Source organism: Meriones unguiculatus, chromosome X (genome assembly GCF_030254825.1).
Source record: "Meriones unguiculatus strain TT.TT164.6M chromosome X, Bangor_MerUng_6.1, whole genome shotgun sequence".
In the NCBI taxonomy this organism is placed as follows: domain Eukaryota; kingdom Metazoa; phylum Chordata; class Mammalia; order Rodentia; family Muridae; genus Meriones; species Meriones unguiculatus.
The window spans coordinates 20,870,975-20,889,095 of record NC_083369.1 but is presented as its reverse complement, the minus strand read 5'-3'; the positions used below and the strand labels follow the sequence as shown (position 1 = coordinate 20,889,095).

Sequence of the window (18,121 nt, the reverse complement as noted above, 5' to 3'; positions counted from 1 at the left end):
TTTTCAGGCAAATGGTGGGATCTAGAAAAGATCATTCTGAGTGAAGTATCCCAAAAGGAGAAAGACAAATATGGAATATACTCGCTTATATAGACCTAAAAGATAGGATAAACATAATGAAATCTATACACCTAAAGAAGATAATCAAGAAAGCGGACACGGGGTATGATGATCTATCCTCATTTAGAAAGACAAATGGGATATGCATTGAGCATATGACAGGAGTCTACCGCAGAAAGCATCTGAAAGACTCTACCTAGCAGTGCTCCAAAATAGATACTAAGACTCACAACCAAACCTTTGGCAGAGTGCAGGGAATCATATGAAAGAAGGGGAGTTTGATGTGGAAAGGATAGGAGCTCCACAAGGACCAAACGTATCTGGGCACAGGGTCTTTTCTGAGATGGACACTCAACCAAAGTCCACGAGAGGATAAAACCTAGAACCTCTGCTCGGATGTGACCCGTGATAGTTCAGTAATCAATTGGTTTCCCATAGTAAGGGGAACAAGGACTATTTCTAACAGGAACTCAGTGACTGGCTCTTTGACCTCCCCACCTCCCAAGGGAGGAGCAGTACTGTTAGGCCACAGAGGAGGACGTTGCAGCCAGTCCTGAAAATACCTGACAAAAGGGAGTCATATGAAAGGGGAGGAGGTCCTCCCCTATTAGTGGACTTGGAAAGGGGCAGGGAGGAGATGAGGGAGGGAGGGTAGGATTGGGGAGGGAATGAGGGATACAGCTGGGATACAGAATTAACAAAATGTAACTAATGAGAAAAATAAAATTATAGAAAAGGAAAAAAAAAAAGGCCAAGTAACATATAATGGCAAACCCATCAGAATCACACCTGACTTCTCAACAGAGACTATGAAAGCCAGAAGGGCCTGGATGGATATCATGCAGGCCCTAAGAGAACACAGATGTCAGCCCAGTCTACTATACCCAGCAAAATTCTCAGTCCTCATAGATGGAGAAAACAAGATACTCAATGACAAAAACAAATTCCAACAATACCTACACACAAATCCAGCGTTACAGAAGAGACTAGAAGGAAAAACACAACCTAAGAAAACTAGCTACTTTCAAGAAAACACAGGAAATAATTAACTTCACTACAGTAAAACAAAAAGCAACCAAGCACACAAACTTATGACCACAGACATCATCAAAATCAAAGGATCTAAAAGCCACTGGTCCTTAATTTCTCTCAACATCAGTTGACTCAATTCTCCAATAAAAATAAACAGACTAACAGAATGGATGCATAAACAAGACCCAGCAATCTGTTGCATAAAAGAAACACACATAAGTCACAAAGATAGACATTACCTGAGGATAAAGGGTTGGAAGACTGCTTTCCAAGCAAATGGACCCAAGAAACAAGCAGGAGTAGCCATTCTAAAATCTGATAAAATAGACTTTCAAACAAAATTAATAAAAAGAGATGGGGAAGGATACTTCACATTCATCAAGGGAAAATTCCACCAGGAAGACATCACAATCCTGAATATCTATGCCCCAAATACAAGGGCACCCACATTTGTAAAAGAAACATTGATAAAACTTAAACCACTCATAGATCCCCACACATTAATAGTGGCAGACTTCAACACCCCACTCTCAACAAAGGACATGCCAACAACACAGAAATAAAACAAAGAAACAGTAACTCTAACAGAGGTCATGAATCGAATGGACCTAACAGACATTTACAGAACCTTACACCCAAACACAAAATAATTTACCTTCTTCTTAGCACCTCATGGAACCTTCTACAAAAAAGACCACATAGTTGGTCACAAAGCAAGCCTCAACAGATACAAGAAGATTGAAATAATCCCTTGTATCCTGTTTGATCACCATGGAATAAAGCTGGACCTCAACAACAGGAATAGCAAAAAGCTTACACACACAAGGAAACTGAACGACTTGCTACTAAATGACAGCTGGGTCAGGGAGGAAATAAAGAAAGAAATTAAAATCTTCCTAGAACTCAATGAAAATGAAGGCACAACATACCCAAACTTGTGGGACACAGTGAACGCAGTGCTAAGAGGAAAGTTCATAGCACTAAGTGCCTTCAAGAAGAAATTTGAGACAGCTCATTCAAGCAACTTAATGGGTCATCTAAAAGCCCTAGAAAAAGAAGAAGCAGACACACCAAAAAGGAGTAGATGGCTAGAAATAATCAAACTCAGGGCTGAAATCAATCAATTAGAAACAAATAAAACAATTCAAAGAATCAATGAAACCAAGAGCTGATCTAAAGAACTGAAAAGCAGCAAACAAAGTAATCCAATTAACAAATGAGGAACAGAGCTAAACAGAGAATTCTCTGTAGAGGAATATAGAACGGCAGAGAAACACTTAAAGAAATGCTCAACGTCATTAGCCATTAGGGAAATGCAAATCAAAATGACCCTGAGATTTCACCTTACACCCATCAGAATGGCCAAGATAAAAAACTCAAGTGACAACACATGCTGGAAAGGTTGTGGAAGAAGGGGAACCCTCCTCCACTGCTGGTGGGAATGTAAACTTGCACAACCACTCTGGAAATCAATCTGGCAGTTTTTCAGACAACTAGGAATAGTACTTCCTTAAGATCCAGCCATACCACTCCTAGGCATATATCCAAAAGGGGCTCTAGGACACAATAAGGACATTTGCTCAACCATGTTTGTATTAGCTTTATTTCCAGCCAGAAGCTGGAAACAGCCCATATGCCCCTCAACTGAAGAATGGATGCAGAAATTGTGGTACATCTTCACAATGGAATATTACTCAGCAGTGAAAAATAAGGAAATCATGAAATTTGCAGGTAAATGGTGGGACCTGGAAAGGATCATCCTGAGTGAGCTGTCCCAGAAGCAGAAAGACACACACAATATATACTCATTCATATAGACATGTAATATAGGATAAACCTACTAGAATCTGTATATCTAAGGAAACTAATCAAGAGAGAGGATGCTGACTAAAATGCTCAATCACCATCCTGATAGGCAAAGAGGAAGGACATCAGAAGAAGAAGAAAACAGGAAACAAGCTAGGAACCTGTCACAGAGGGTCTCTGAAAGGCTCTCTCATGCAGACTATCAAAACAGAGGCTGAGACTTATGGCCAACTGTTGGGCAGTGTGCATGGAATCTTATGTAAGAAGTGGGAAATAGTAAGATCTGGAGAGGACAGGAACTCCACAGGGAGAGCAACAGAACAAGAAAATTTGAACACAGGGGTCTTCCCAGAGACTCATACTCCAAGCATGTATCATGCATGTAGATAACCTAGAACCCCTTTACAGATGTAGCCCATGGCAGTTTAGTGTCGAAGTGGGTTACATAGTAATGGGAAGAGGGACTGCCTCTGACATGAAGTGATTGATTGGCCTGTTCTTTGATGTCCTTCCCCTGAGGGGGGAGCAGCCTTACCAGGCCACAGAAAATGACAATGCAGCCACTCCTAATGAGATCTGATAGACTAAGATCAGAAGGAAGGAGAAGAGGACCTCCCCTATCAGTGGACTGGGGAGGGGCATGCGTGAAAAAGTGGGAGGGAGGATGGTATTAGGAAGGGAGGAGGGAGGGACTTATGGGGGGATACAAAGTGAGTAAAGTGTAATTAATAAAAAAAATGAAAATAATAAAAGGAAAAGAAAAAAAAAGAATATCTACCATAAATTGAACACCACATTCAGATATTGCTTGAAAAACAATGATGTTTATAATACTGTTTGCTACCTAGGTCGGTTGGAATCTGGACTTAATTTCTTGTAAAAATGTGTTAAAGATTTCTGTACAGGATCATCATTCCTTCTCCATGAGATACTTTCTGTGTTGTTCAATAAACATAGAGCAAAAGCCCTTTGGTAGGGACAGGCACACACAGAGAAATGGAGCAGTTTCACAGGACAACATTCAAGCAGGCACAGATTCACATGCATACAACAGTAAAAAAGAGAAAAACCAACTTCACAACTGCACAAAGCAAATGGGAAAGAGAAGGAAGGATGGAAATAATGAACAATGAAAGAGCTCCAATGACAAAAAGGAGGAAAGAAACCCTCATCAGTATCCAAGCAGTAAAAAAATAAAATAAAATTACCTGTGCTATTCAATATCTAACTTGAGTTTAAAGGAACATAATATATTCAGACTTTAACCTTTTATCTGACACTTTCTCTGGTAGTAAAGATCTAGTATTAGTATTGCAGTAAGAACAGCTGAAGCATACTAGTCAGGGTGATATTTTAAAACACAAGATGATTTTTAATTAAAAGTAACATAAGCCTATTAAAATATAAATACATAAATGAAAAAATATAGCAAAAGAAATGACAAAAATTACCAATAGGCCTGCATATTAATTCTTTACATATTTTTAAAATTCTTTAATATCTGATTTCGTGTTTTCTCTTTTTTTTTAACATAAGTATAGAACTGACATGGATTTTTATGGAGGAGTCTTATTATATTGCTCAGGGCGTTGTCAAACTTCCTGGCTCAGATCATTCATTTTCCTAACTTAGCTTTCTGAGGTACTTGGACTGAAGACATGACATTCAGGACTGTGCCTGGCTACAGTGATGTGTAGAAAGCATCTACAGAGCTGTACAAACACAACTGTGTTTTCATTAATGCCCATCCATACTAGTGTCCACAGAATTCCAAAGCCAGATTCTGATCCAGATTGGTCATTATATTTCTTTGATTTTGGAGAATTATTCACATTAGCCACTCTTCTTCTTAATGACAGAGCAAGTACCCAGGGGACAGTGAAAAGTTCAGATTTAAAGTATCATCCAGGAGTGAGAATTAATAGAATTTGATGGAAGATGAGACAGAAAAAGCCAAAACTTTACAGTCAGTACTTCCAGTCTGAGCAAGTCATTTATCCCTTTCAGGTTCTTTGCATCTTTTAGTAAAATAAGTGAAGGATGTAAGTAATTTAAAAGGAGCCTTACCAATACTTGTTTGTTTTAGATTTTTCCTTTTACATTTTTTAAAGATTTATTTATTTATCATGTATACAGTGTTCGTTATGCATGTATGCCTGTATGCCAGAAGAGGGCACCAGATCTCATTCTAGATGGTTAGGAGTCACCATGTGGGTGCTGGGAATTGAACTCAGGACCTCTGGAAGAGCAGGCAGTGCTCTTAACCTCTGAGCCATTTCTCCAGCCCTGAGCCTTACCAATTCTAATATTCTATGACTTGATATTTCTTTGGAAAAAACAGTTGTTAAAACTGTGTAAAGGTAAAAGAAAAAAAAATGACTTCTGTTTTCACTAGTAACAAAATTCAGGAATCTTAGCCAATACTGAAATACTGACATTTTAAGTTTTTACTGGTGGAAACCTACTATATTTCCCTCCATGCTTCCCACCAAAATGATTTTTTTGTTTGTTTGTTTTGTTTTGTTTTTTTTAATGGGATCTTATCCTATTGTTTAGGCTGGTCCCCAAATTCTAAATATAAGCAATCCCACTGTCTCATCCACTGAAGTTACCAGGACTACAAATACATAGCACTGTGCCTACCCAGAATGTTCTAGAGCTACCATTTTTGGTCGATACCATAACAATAAAAAATAATTGCTTGCCTTTGAACTTAGAGTGAACCATAGAAAAGTATATAGATGTTGTTGGGTATCCTGGCTGATTTTTCAGAACGGAGAATAAAAATAGGAGTTTGGCTTTGGGATTAAAGCTCAAGAATATGATCTTTCTATTTAGGGTTTTCCCATCCCTGTGCATTGAAAGTGCATACTCCTCTTACTTCTTTCTACTGTATTAGCTGATGCTTATAATTTGCTAACAGCTCTCTGTGGCCAAGAAAATGTTCTAGGTAGATGGGAAACAATAAGATATGTGTTTGTAAAGTTTACGTCCAGAAAGAAATTATTAAATTGTTACAAAGAATTACTCTACTAAGGAATCATATTCCGAATATGAATAGAATTTACACAACTAAAAGATAAGTTAAAAAATAAAAAAAAAATTCAGTAGGGACTGCAGTGATGCGTAAACTCTTACAAACATTCTTGCCACCTACTGGCTGGAAAAAGAATGTACCCTAGGGAGTGAAGAAAATGCCAGAACATTATAAAATGCTTGAGATTATTGGAATCTGAGGGGGGAAAAAAAAAACTTTAAGCAGTGAGGAATTACTGTTTCAAAGAATGGAGAAGAAAAGAGAGGAAATGCAGAGAAGAAAAGAAGTGAGGAAGAAGGAAGGAAAAAAGAAGGAGGGAAAGCTGACTCTGTACAGATAATAAGGGACATGATTAAAGCAACGTGATTAGCATGTTAGAAAAGATCCTTCTGAGGTTTTAATTTCTGATCTGAAATGGTTAAATATAAGTCAAGGAAAGTAGATTGCTCATGTGATGCTTGTAGTTAGTACAAAGTAGGCACTGAATTCCAGAACTTCAGATTTCTAGTCCTTCCTTTTCATGCCCAAAGCATGACTTCAATTTCATATTGTTTTACATTTCCTCTGTTCCTTATTATAACCAAAAGGAAGGCCACAAATGTTCCTCAAATCTTAGTCATTACTAAAGCATGTAGTTGAACAAAACATAACTTTCTATAGTCTTTTATTTTCTTCATAAATACATTTTTCACTAAACACACACACACAAAGAGAGAGAGAGAGAAAAGAGAGAAGCGATTGCAAAAATCTTCACAGAATATCAGAATTAAAAACACATGTGCATTCCATTGATCTTCCAAATATAAGGACTCTAATCTCTACATAGCCTAAGAGCTATGTAGTGTACTCTCGGTCATATCAGCATTGAAGCAGCTGAGCAGTGTTTGAATTTCCCTCCTCTTGCTCTAGAACAGAGCTTTCTCCACCTTGTACTCTCTTCAAATGAAGAAAATATCAAATAATCATAACATGGACAATACATTGAAGCAATAAAAAGTGGTTTAAAAAATGTCCCAAGCCCCCAGAACATACCTCTTTCTTTTCACTAGCATTTCTTCCTCCATGTTAGCACTTTTCATTGTTGGCCCCCTGCTTACCAAAACCTTGTGCCTGCTGTTAAAACACTTACCAGGATTGTCAGGCTGCATGATGGCCATCACAAAGGTGTGAGGAAAGAGCATGGCTCCACCTTTCCTCATGCCCTGAAGTTGTACAGTGTTGCCCTCAAACATGACACCATGTACGTCAGTCTCTGTGCCCAGGCCAAGCAGGTGCCAGGCCACTGTATCACCTTTACACATGTCCAGCCTGGGCAGGTTAGAGAACAGAAAGCCATTAATAGCTGGAAAACAAAAACACAAGACAAAATAGGGAGATGAGATCAGACTACTCAGATCATTGTCAGCAGCATATCAACCCTTTACTTTGGTTTCACATAATCTGAAATTCCAGACCATCCTAAACTCCTGTTTCCTGTTATGGTAGTCAAGTTCTATTCATACAACTTCTTTGGGATGAAAGTCCAACTAGCTTCTTTGGTTTCATCTTTCCTCTCCTTTACCACACTCTGGAAACAATTAACTATTTGCTTCTACTTCAACTCACCTTAAACTCTCCTGTTTACCCTTGTTTTCCAACTTTTCTTCTATGCTACACTTTCTAATTTCTTGCAATGTCTTTGATTGTTCTTTCTCCTCAATGTTCTAATTCTACAACCCTCTAAAATGTGTGTTTCCCAAAATTTCAAATTCAAGTAACTCCTCCTCTTTATCTTCACTGGTAATATGGAAGACATTTACTCACCTAGAACTCTTATGAAAAAGCCTCTTTCCAGATACCCCTATCCAAAGTATTTACACACACATACCCCAACACCATTATCCTAGAAGATTCATCTCTGTATCTTTAAAGTGTTAAACCTATTTTACTCACAGTGTATACACTGAGTTTTTACATGTTTTCCTCTCAACCCTAGAACAGAATTCAATTATTGACTCTCCATAATCTGCTTATCTTCTACTCATCTATTAGGCCCTAACTCAAACAGCATCACCCTTTAATGAAGCAGATAGCTCTCTCTCTCCCTCTCTCCCTCTATCTCTTTCTATTTCTCACTCTATCTCTTTCTCTCTCCCTCTCTTTCTTTCTCCCTCTCTGTCTGTCTCTCTCTGTCTCTGTCTCTTTGTCTCTCTGTCTCTTTCTCTCTCTCTCTCTCTCTCTCTCTCTCTCTCTCTCTCTTTCTCACTTTTCTCTACCTCTATTACTGCCTATATTAGGAGTTCAACAAATTCAAAGTGGAATGACATGGATCATGAGAGTATCTTACTTTTCTCATAATAATGGACTACCTTGGGAAGGAAAACAAAGATAAATAAGGCAATAGGTAAAAATTTTATGTCCTTTTACTATCTATTTGCCCCCAAATATAGGGAAACATTTCTGTGCTCCCAAGTACACTGGAATAATATTCCAGGACTTATTTAACCAACCCCATGTGTTCTGATGACAACACTGATAACCCCAGGACTGCCTCCCCTACCTCTACTATCATTGTTGTAATCCTATTCAGTCTTCAACTCCAGCTTAAGCATCCCCTTCTTCAGTGAATTATCTGAATGTATTGTATCTCATTGAAATTTTATGGGTGCTCAGTGAAATCTGGGACTATTTTTTTCACTCATTCTTTCATCCACCTGTCCATTGATTAGGTAGTTCAGTAATTCAATTAACACTTACTATGTCTTAGACCCTAATAATTAAATAACTTAGACAATACATAGAAAATCAACATACTCTAGAAGAAATGAAGAGCTATGTATAAATAATTACAATGTTGAAGAATATATGGAACATATGTCCTTAAAATTACTAAAGTGCAATGATATGTAGAAAAGAAAATCACCACCCTGGATTTGAATGGTCAGAAGTAGAAACATTGGTGAGGTACTTTTGAGTAGAATCTTAGAAAATGGGCAGAATTTCCAAAGGCTGAAGGCATACATGTAAGAATGTATATTTCAGTCAAATGGCATAACAATGCAAAAATATGAAACAAGTAGAAATTATGGTTACGGGAAGAAAAATGGCCACACCTTGCTGAAGTACGAGAAATGGCAGAAAGGTGGAGGAAGACAAGACTAGATGGAGGTTGGAGCTGTAGCTCAGTGATATAACATTTGCCCAGCAGGCAAAAGGATGATGGACTCTATTACTAGAACAACAAAGAAAAGGCATGAAAGAACATCATCCCAGCTTACTCTGTCACACCTTGTAAAATATCACTTGTACACAATTTTCATCTCCCAAGACTATGTTCCAGTGCCTCTCATGCTGTGTAATACAAATCATGTCACAAGACGTCAGTGTAAGAACAGCTGCTGTTGAATTGTGGTGACAATCTCAGTAATGACGAGCTCTTGTTGCTCTTCTAAGGACCTGAGTTCAACTCTCAGTAACCACAATAGTGGATCACAAACACCTCCAGCTCCATGTGATTGGACAGCCTTTTCTAGCGTCTATGTATATCTACACACACACAGCAGAGAGAGAGAAAGGGGGGAGAAGAAAGACAGTAGTAATAATAAAAAAAAAAAACAGAACTGTTGTTGCATGCTGTATTCCTCAATCTAGCTTCTCCATTGGATAGAGATGATCAATGAGCTGAATATTTTTAGAAATTTCTTGTGAGAATGGTTAGAGTTACATTTCCCTTGAGGCCTTAAAGTTATAGTCAAAAGAAAAACTATACCCCATACCATGCATTTGATTGGAGTCTTGGAATCCCTCTACATCTTCTGAGAGCAAGCGGGAATCCAACATACCAGCTGCTTGATTAGCATTGTTGTACCAGCTCTTGTTCTCATCAAACACAGTGAAGAGGAGAAAAAATTCCTTATCCACTCCTTTCTGTAGTCCCAGTGGGAAAAATAGAGGACGGAATAACAATGGTTTCAGCAATTCAATATTACGTAGTTGTAGACCCAAGGATTCCTAATTCTTTCTCATTTTCCTGTTCAGATTCAGAGCCAGGCCCATAACTCATGATCAGAGCTACAGTTGTTGCTAGTCAGGCTTTCACCAGGAAAACTTAAAATTGTAGAGGATATAGGGTCAGAGTACAGGAACAAGACGAGAGGCTGGTAATGTATGAAAAGAAGCAGAGAAGAAGCACTGGGGATGGATTAAGGAAACAAAGTCACCTGCGTAAAGGATTGAAGGGAAAGAAGACACAGAAGCAGTGAGGGTTTATGAAGAAAAATTAGGAAATACAACTGAACATTTATTACAATTACTTATTATTTTTACAGCTAATGCTTACTGCGTGCATACTATATGCCAGACTCTATAGTAATCACTTTATGTGTATTAATTTTATGATTCTTTAAAGAAATCAAAAAATAACTTCTTCCTTTGTTAACCTTTTCTTTACAGATGAAGAAGTTGAGTTAAAGAGAATTTAAGTAATTTGCCCAAGGTTACACAGTTAGAAATGATGGGCTAGATTTAAAATAAAAAATATCAAACAAATATTAAAGCAGGTTTATGGATTAGGAACAATTTTATGGGTCACTGAAGTAGGAAGGAGAATAATGATTGAAGGACAGGAAAAAGAAGAATCAAAAGCTATAGAATATGTGTGTATATGTAAAATAATATATACATAAGAACAGGAGGTCCCCAAATATTAACTTTTGATATAATTGATTTATCTTTCTTTTATCCCCTTACCACCAGGATCCAGCCCCATTCTTGACACATACCTAGAAACTCAGATTTATTTCTCTTCAGCAAGTCTTCCTACCCAGACTCCCCAGAAATACCTGCTTGCCATCTGCACCCAAAGCCCCAGCCTTGCACACCAGCAAAGGGCCCACCAGGCCAGAATTTGTATCTCTTGCAGGATCAGCAGCAGAGAAGTACATCCAGGTCAGACAAGCAGGATCTTGAGCAGTGGGCCCAGCAAGAGGAGGAACTGTCCAGCGGTATTTTACTTTTTCTAATGGCTTGGCTACTTTGGGATGAGATGTACCTACAAGGAAATAGGAAGTCATTATTCACTTTGGCTAGAGGATCATTAGAGCAAATAATATAATAAATATTATAAACTATTTAGACATTTTAGGGCAACAATGATGGCAGTAATGAAATTTGATACTGAGAATATTCCTGGCTAAGGAACGTGCAATAATAGAATTAATAATCAAGAGCCCACAGTTTGCTTTCTGGCTCTACCACGAGTTGTTACAAAAACTGAGTCAGTACATGATAAACTTTCAGTTTTCTTAAATCGCATGATTTCAATACTGATAGAGATTTCAATACCTCTTGGGAATATTCCTTCTTTGAAAATGTACATTAATTTACTCTTATATACTACCTCTGCTTAAGACACTTCAGTGAAGGGGAGACTTACTACCTGGCCATTGAATCTCTGAATAGCTCTGATTATGACCATTTTTCTTCTTAATATATATGTATGTATGTGAGGGTGTACATATGTCATAGATGTATATGTGTACATGAAATTTACTTATGCTATAACTTCTTTTGAATCATTTGTTAATTTTTACAGTTCTGGAAAATAAATGTGGGGCTTGATTCATGCTAGACAAGAGCTCTACCTCTTAAGTAAGCCTGTCTTTTTTTTTCTATAATTTTATTTTTCTCATTAGTTACATTTTGTTAATTCTGTATCTCAGCTGTATCCCTCATTCCCTCCCAGTCCCTCCCTCCCTCATCTCCACCGTGCCCCTTTCCAAGTCCGCTGATAGGGGGGGACCTCCTCCCCATTCATCTGACCCTGTTTTATCAGGTATCTTCAGGACTGGCTGCAAAGCCCTCCTCTGTGGCCTAACAGGACTGCTCCTCCCTTGGGAGGTGGGGAGGTCAAAGAGCCAGTCATTGAGTTCCTGTTAGAAATAGTCCTTCTTCCCCTTACTATGGGAAACCAATTGATTACTGAGCCATCACGGGTCACCTCTGAGCAGAGGTTCTAAACATAGTAAAGGCAATATACAGCAAGCCTACAGCCAACATCAAACTCAATGGAGAGAAACTTAAATCAATCCCACTGAAATCAGGGACAAGACAAGGCTGCCCACTCTCTCCATACCTCTTCAACATAGTACTGGAAGTCTTAGCCAGAGCAATAAGACAACTAAAGGAGATCAAGGGGATACAAATTGGAAAGGAAGAGGTCAAAGTGTCACTATTCGCAGATGATATGATAGTATACATGAGTGACCCCAAAAATTCAACCAGAGAACTCCTTCAGCTGATAAACACCTTCAGCAAAGTGGCTGGATACAAAATCAACTCAAAAAAATCAGAAGCCCTCCTGTATACCAAAGACAAAAGGGCCGAGAAAGAAATTAGGGAAACAACACCCTTCACAATAGCCACTAATAACATAAAGTACCTTGGGGTGACACTAACCAAGCAAGTGAAAGACCTGTTTGAGAAAAACTTCAAGTCTCTGAAGAAAGAAATTGAAGAAGATCTCAGAAGATGGAAAGATGTCCCGTGCTCATGGATTGGTAGGATTAACATTGTGAAAGTAAGCCTGTACAAAGTTAAGGCTGTAACTTGAAATGGATACACAACACAGTCAAACAATGCACAGAAGTATTTTTTATATATTTTGTTTATTTTTCAGAATACTGGTAACCAAAGAAGTATAAATGAAAGTACCTAAATATTTTTGACCTATAAAATAAGCAAATATTTTATAAATTTTCATCACTGCATTGAAAATGGTTGAGATGGGGCCTATCCCTTTCATCAACCTATAAAGAGAATTTAAACTTCAAAAAGAAATGGCTCTTTTTGAAAATAACATTTTCAAAATGCATCAAAAATCTTAAAAAACTTTATGCATAGAAACAAAGTAAGATGTATAGTAATTACTGAAAATAATGTTAAAATAATCAAATCCAAATCAAAACAATGAGTTACATTGATGTTGCTAATGATTCTCATTTTAACAAAATATAAATAAATAAAAGATTGTCTAGTACAAGTGAAGTTGTAAAGAAATAGACCCTTTCAGGTACTGTTGCTGTAACTACAACTTAATCAGACTATAAATCTGTCCAGAAAACAATATGGAAATAGGTGATAAAAATTTCAATGTGCATATCCTCAGACAAACTAATTTTATATCTTAAAAATATATCCTGATGAAACAATCATAATAATCTTACAAAGAACAGGCAAAGTACATTGGTAGTATAACATGTAGCAAAGAGATAAATTTTATGTTATGAACTCATTTTTTCTTATTCATTTATCATTTGTAATTCCTTAAATTTTCATAAACAGAAGACTTTAGAGAATGCTACAATGGATGTGACATAAGAAGAGGGAGTTAGTAAGAGAAATGGGAGTAGTAGGAGAAGAGGCATCTTAGGAGGTGCATATGATCAAAACATATTATACAAAATGTGAAAATACCATTATGAAATTCAGTTTTTACAATAAAAACAAAAGAAATATTAAAAAATGGCACAATTATGATCCTACCATATATACTCAATGTCTATTTATAAAATGTTGTCATCTTTAATGTATTTAGGTCTACTGAGGTGTATAGCTCAGTGGCAGAACATTTGTTTAGCATGTGTGAGGTCCTAGGTTTTATCCTCAGCCACCACAAAGGGATAAAAGTCTCTATTTGTGCATATTGTATATCTATATGCATTTACACAGGTTTTTACTTGTTTGTTTCCTTTTGATAAATCATTTAAAATAAAATTTAAACCACCATAACCTCACACTTGAAAATATATCATTAAGAATCTCTGATAGTGCTGGACAAATGGCTCAGGAGTTTGTTCATGTAGAACACCTGAGTTCAGTTCCCAGAAAACCCTTCAGGTGGCTTACAATTCACTCCAGCTCCAGGGAGACTGGACACATCTAGCATCCATGGGCATATGAATCCATGTGCACATACACAAACATAGAGGTGTATAATTAAAAATAATAAAACTAAGCTAACTACCAGGGTCCCTGTAGCTACCTCATGTACTACTAACCTAAATAGGCTACCACTGCTCTTCCTTCCTGCTTCCTTCCATTCAAGTCACCAAGTCCTAAGGCTGCTTGCCAGGAACAGCTACTTCCTCTCAGCCTGAATCCCACTCTCTGGCACTCACCAGATCCCAGCTCAATACCCAACAGAGATCCTCCAATTATCACCCATGATCCAGAATCCCAGAGCCCTGTCAGCTGCCTTACTAAGACCTTCTAGTTTTCCTGAAGCCTTAAAACTCAGGACCAAACCACACTGCCAAGGAAAACTTGCTCAAAATTCTTTAACCAAACCTAGAGAGAGTTGTATTCCCAAAGATCACTTAAACAGGAAATCAAGATCCAACCCTACTAGGAATTATCCTTGTCCAGAAAACATTGTAAAAACCTCTTTTGAAATAACAAAAAGAAGTTGAACAAAAACAAAAGAAAAAAAAAACCAACACAGTAACCTCAGATGTGCACATTCTAATGCAGAAATAAAAACAAGACACAAAAAGACAAAATAACATGCTATCTCCAAAATACAAATCCCACAGCAATGACCCCTGTTGAAAATAAATGTAGATGCTTTCAGACAAAGAATTGAAAAGAATGATTATCAGAATGGCAAATAACTCAAAGAAGAGAAAAGGAAAGAGGTACCTGAATTAAGAAACTTAACCTAAGACATGAAAATAGTTCACAATTTTAAAGAAAACCCAAACTGAAAATATACTGGAAATAAAAAAAAATTCAAAAATTCAATTAAACATGTTAATGGAAAGCCTCACCAACAAAATGTATCATGCCAAAAACAGGGATTTAGTGACAGATAGCAGACAAAGCAGAGGAATTGGATCATTTAGCAAAAATCAATGAGACTTTTTTTTAATACATATGAATGGAACATGGAAGAGCTTTGAGATGCCATGGAAAGACCTAGCCTCCAAACATGGGCAGAGAAGGAGAATACCACACTGAAGGCATAGAGAATATATTTAGTAAAATCATAGAAGAAAACTGCCCAACCAAGACAAAGAGATGTCCATCTAGGTACAAAAGGCCTAAAAGCGACAAACAGACAAGAATACACATATTATAGTTAAAGATTAAAAATGGAGGATAAAGAAAAGCTATTGATTATAGTTAAAAGATTAAAAACAGATGATAAAGAAAGGGTATTGAACCAGGCATGGTGCTGAATGCCTGTAATCCCAGCACTCTGGGAGGCAGAAGCAGGCAGATATCTGTGAGTTTGAGGCCAGCCTGGTCTACAAAGAAAGTCCAGGACAGCCAAGGCTACCCAGAGAAACCTTGTCTCAAACAAACAAACAAACAGAAAACAAAAACAAAAAAAAAAAACACTGAAAGATGCAAGAAAGAAAATCAAGTCACATTTAAAGGCATGTTTATTAAAACAACAGTTAGTATTTAACAGAAACATTTCAAGCCAGAAAGGCCTAGAAAATATACTCAAACTCTTGAATGATCACAACTGTCAACACAAATTATTATACCCAGAAATACTACTAAATTAAAGAAGAAACAAAATTTTCCATGGCAAAATCAGAATTAAGGAATTTATGACTGGAAAGCTAGCTGTAGAGAGGATATTAGAACAATATTTCAATTTGAAAAAAAGAATAAACACAACCTTAGAGGTCATAAGAAACAAATAAGCAATGCCAGGGCAGGTAATCAAAAGAAATCTAAGAAAATACCACCAAATCAACAAAATGAATTAACACACATCATTCAATAATAATGGAAGGTTATTGATCTCAATTGTATAATCAAATGACACAGACTAACAAACTGTATTAGAATAGAGGATTCATCTTTTTGTTACCTTCAAAAAATACACCTCACCATCAAAGACGAACACTTCCTTAAGGCAAGGGGGTTTTTAAAAATGTTTTCCAAGCAAACAAAACTGAAAAACAACCAGGTGTAGCTATTCTAATGTCTAAAGAAACTAGTCAGAGATGTAAGGAGGATACCTCAGGGTCCTTATAGCAAAATTCTATCAGCAGGTAATTACAATCACAAAATACACAGACCGAATACACGGGTACATGATTTCATAAAAGAACCAATTATTAGAATTAAAACATGGATTCACCACAGCATAGTAATAGTGGGTAAATTTAATATCTGACTCTCACCAATAGATAGATCATCCAAAAATAAACTAAACAGAGATATGCTGGAGCTAAATTACATAATAAAAGAAAAATAAAATAGACCTAATAGAAACCTACAGAAAATTCCACTTAATACGTTCTTCTCAGCAGCCTATGGAATGTTCTCAATAATAGAGTGCGTACAAGGACACAAAGCAAGACTCAACAAATATTGGAAAACTGAAATCGTATTTTACATTCTACCTGACCATAAAATAGAACTAGATATCAACAGCCACAATAATGACAGAAAGTATCAAAACTCTCGGGAAGTAAACATTACACAATTGAATGATAATTGGATCAAGGATGAAGCCAGGAACAAAAATTTTAAAATTCCTATAAGTGTTAGAGAAATGGCTCAGAGGTTATGTGTACTTGCTGCTCTTGCAGAGGACATGGATTGCTTCCTAGCATCCACTTTGCAGCTCACAACTGCCCATAGCCCCAATTCCCATAAGCTCTAGTTCTGACTTTTATGTACATAGACATGCACTTGTTGTACATGAAAATAGGCAAACCACTCACATACATAAAATTTAAAATAAACTATTTTTTAATTTTTACTTTTTATATTAATTACAGTTTATTCACTTTGTATCACACCTGTAGCTCCTCCCTCATTCCTTCCCAATCCCACCCTCCTTCCTTTATGTCCTCCCATGCCCCTCTCCAAGTCCACTGATATGGGAGGTCCTCCCCTTCCATGTGACCCTAGCCTACCATGTCTCATCAAGACTGGCTGCATTGTCCTCCTCTGTGGCCTGGCAAGGCTGCTCCCCCCACAGTGGGAGGTTATCAAAGAGCAGGCAACAAACCTGTTAAAAAAAAAAACTTCAAGTCTCTGAAGAAAAAAAAAATTGAAGAAGATATCAGAAAATGTAAAGATCTCCCATACTCATGGATCCGGAGGATTAACATGGTGAAAATCGCCATCCTGCCAAAAGCAATCTACAGATCCAATGCAATTCCCATCAATATACAAACACAATTCTTTACAGACCTTGAAAGAAAAATTCTCAACTTCATACGAAAAAAAAAAAAAAAAAAACAAACCACAACTGCCAAAACAACCCTGTACAACTACAACAACAGATCGTATGGAGGTATCTCCATCCCTGCTCTCAAGCTGTACTGCAGAGCAATAGTAATAAGAACTGCATGGTACTGGCATTGAAACAGAGTGGTGGATCAATGGAACTGAATAGAAGACCCAGAAATAAACCCACACACCTATGGATACTTGATTTTTGACAAAGAAGCCAAAACCACACAATGGAAAAAAAACAAAACAGCATCTTCAACAAATGGTGCTGATCTAACTGGTTACATGTAGCAAAATGCAAATAGATCCATATTTTTCAACCTGCACAAAACTGAAGTCCAAGTGGATCAAAGACCTCAACATAAAACCAGATGCACCAAGTCTGTTTCAAGGAAAAGTGCAAAGAGCCTTGACCTCATTGGCACAGGGGACAATTTCCTGAACAGAACACTAGCAGCACAGGCTCTAATTTTTAAAAAATGAACTAAAAAAAATCTTATAAGAGAATGAAAATAAAAAGGTAACATTTCAAAATCTATGGGACAAAATGAGACTGTTTATCACTGAATGCCTACATAAAAAGAAAAAAAAAAAACCTAAAGGCTCTTGAACGAATACTTTAATGATGCAACTAAAGGCCTTGAAAAAACAAGAGCAAATAACACCCCTAAAAAAATATATGGGAAGAGGTAATAAAAATAAAGACTAAATTAATGAAATATAAATGAAAAATGCAATACAATAAATCAATGAAACCCCCTCATCCCCAAGGCACCTTGTTGAATTCCTGACCTCTACCCATGTATAAAGAGTCAAAGCAAATATCAACAAATGGCAGATAAACATAATGTTTGTCTTTCTGGGACTGGGTTGTCTCACTTATTTACCACTCTATCCACTTATATGAATTTTTCATTTCTTTTTTCTAAACAGCGGTAATATTAC

At 37.0% G+C, this 18,121-nt stretch overlaps 1 protein-coding gene across 5 annotated transcripts in view; it reads right to left on the bottom strand.

Moving 5' to 3' along the window:
- Heph (hephaestin) overlaps positions 1–18,121 on the bottom strand; it is a 131,154-nt gene that overhangs the window by 64,185 nt on the left and 48,848 nt on the right. For all 5 annotated transcript variants that reach the window (XM_060375504.1, XM_060375503.1, XM_060375502.1 and 2 more), the window contains 3 exons: positions 10,756–10,964; positions 9,691–9,841; positions 7,065–7,277 (listed from right to left, as the gene is read on the bottom strand). In XM_060375504.1, coding sequence (XP_060231487.1) covers positions 7,065–7,277; positions 9,691–9,841; positions 10,756–10,964 — 573 coding nt within the window. The remainder of the gene's footprint in view (positions 1–7,064; positions 7,278–9,690; positions 9,842–10,755; positions 10,965–18,121) is intronic.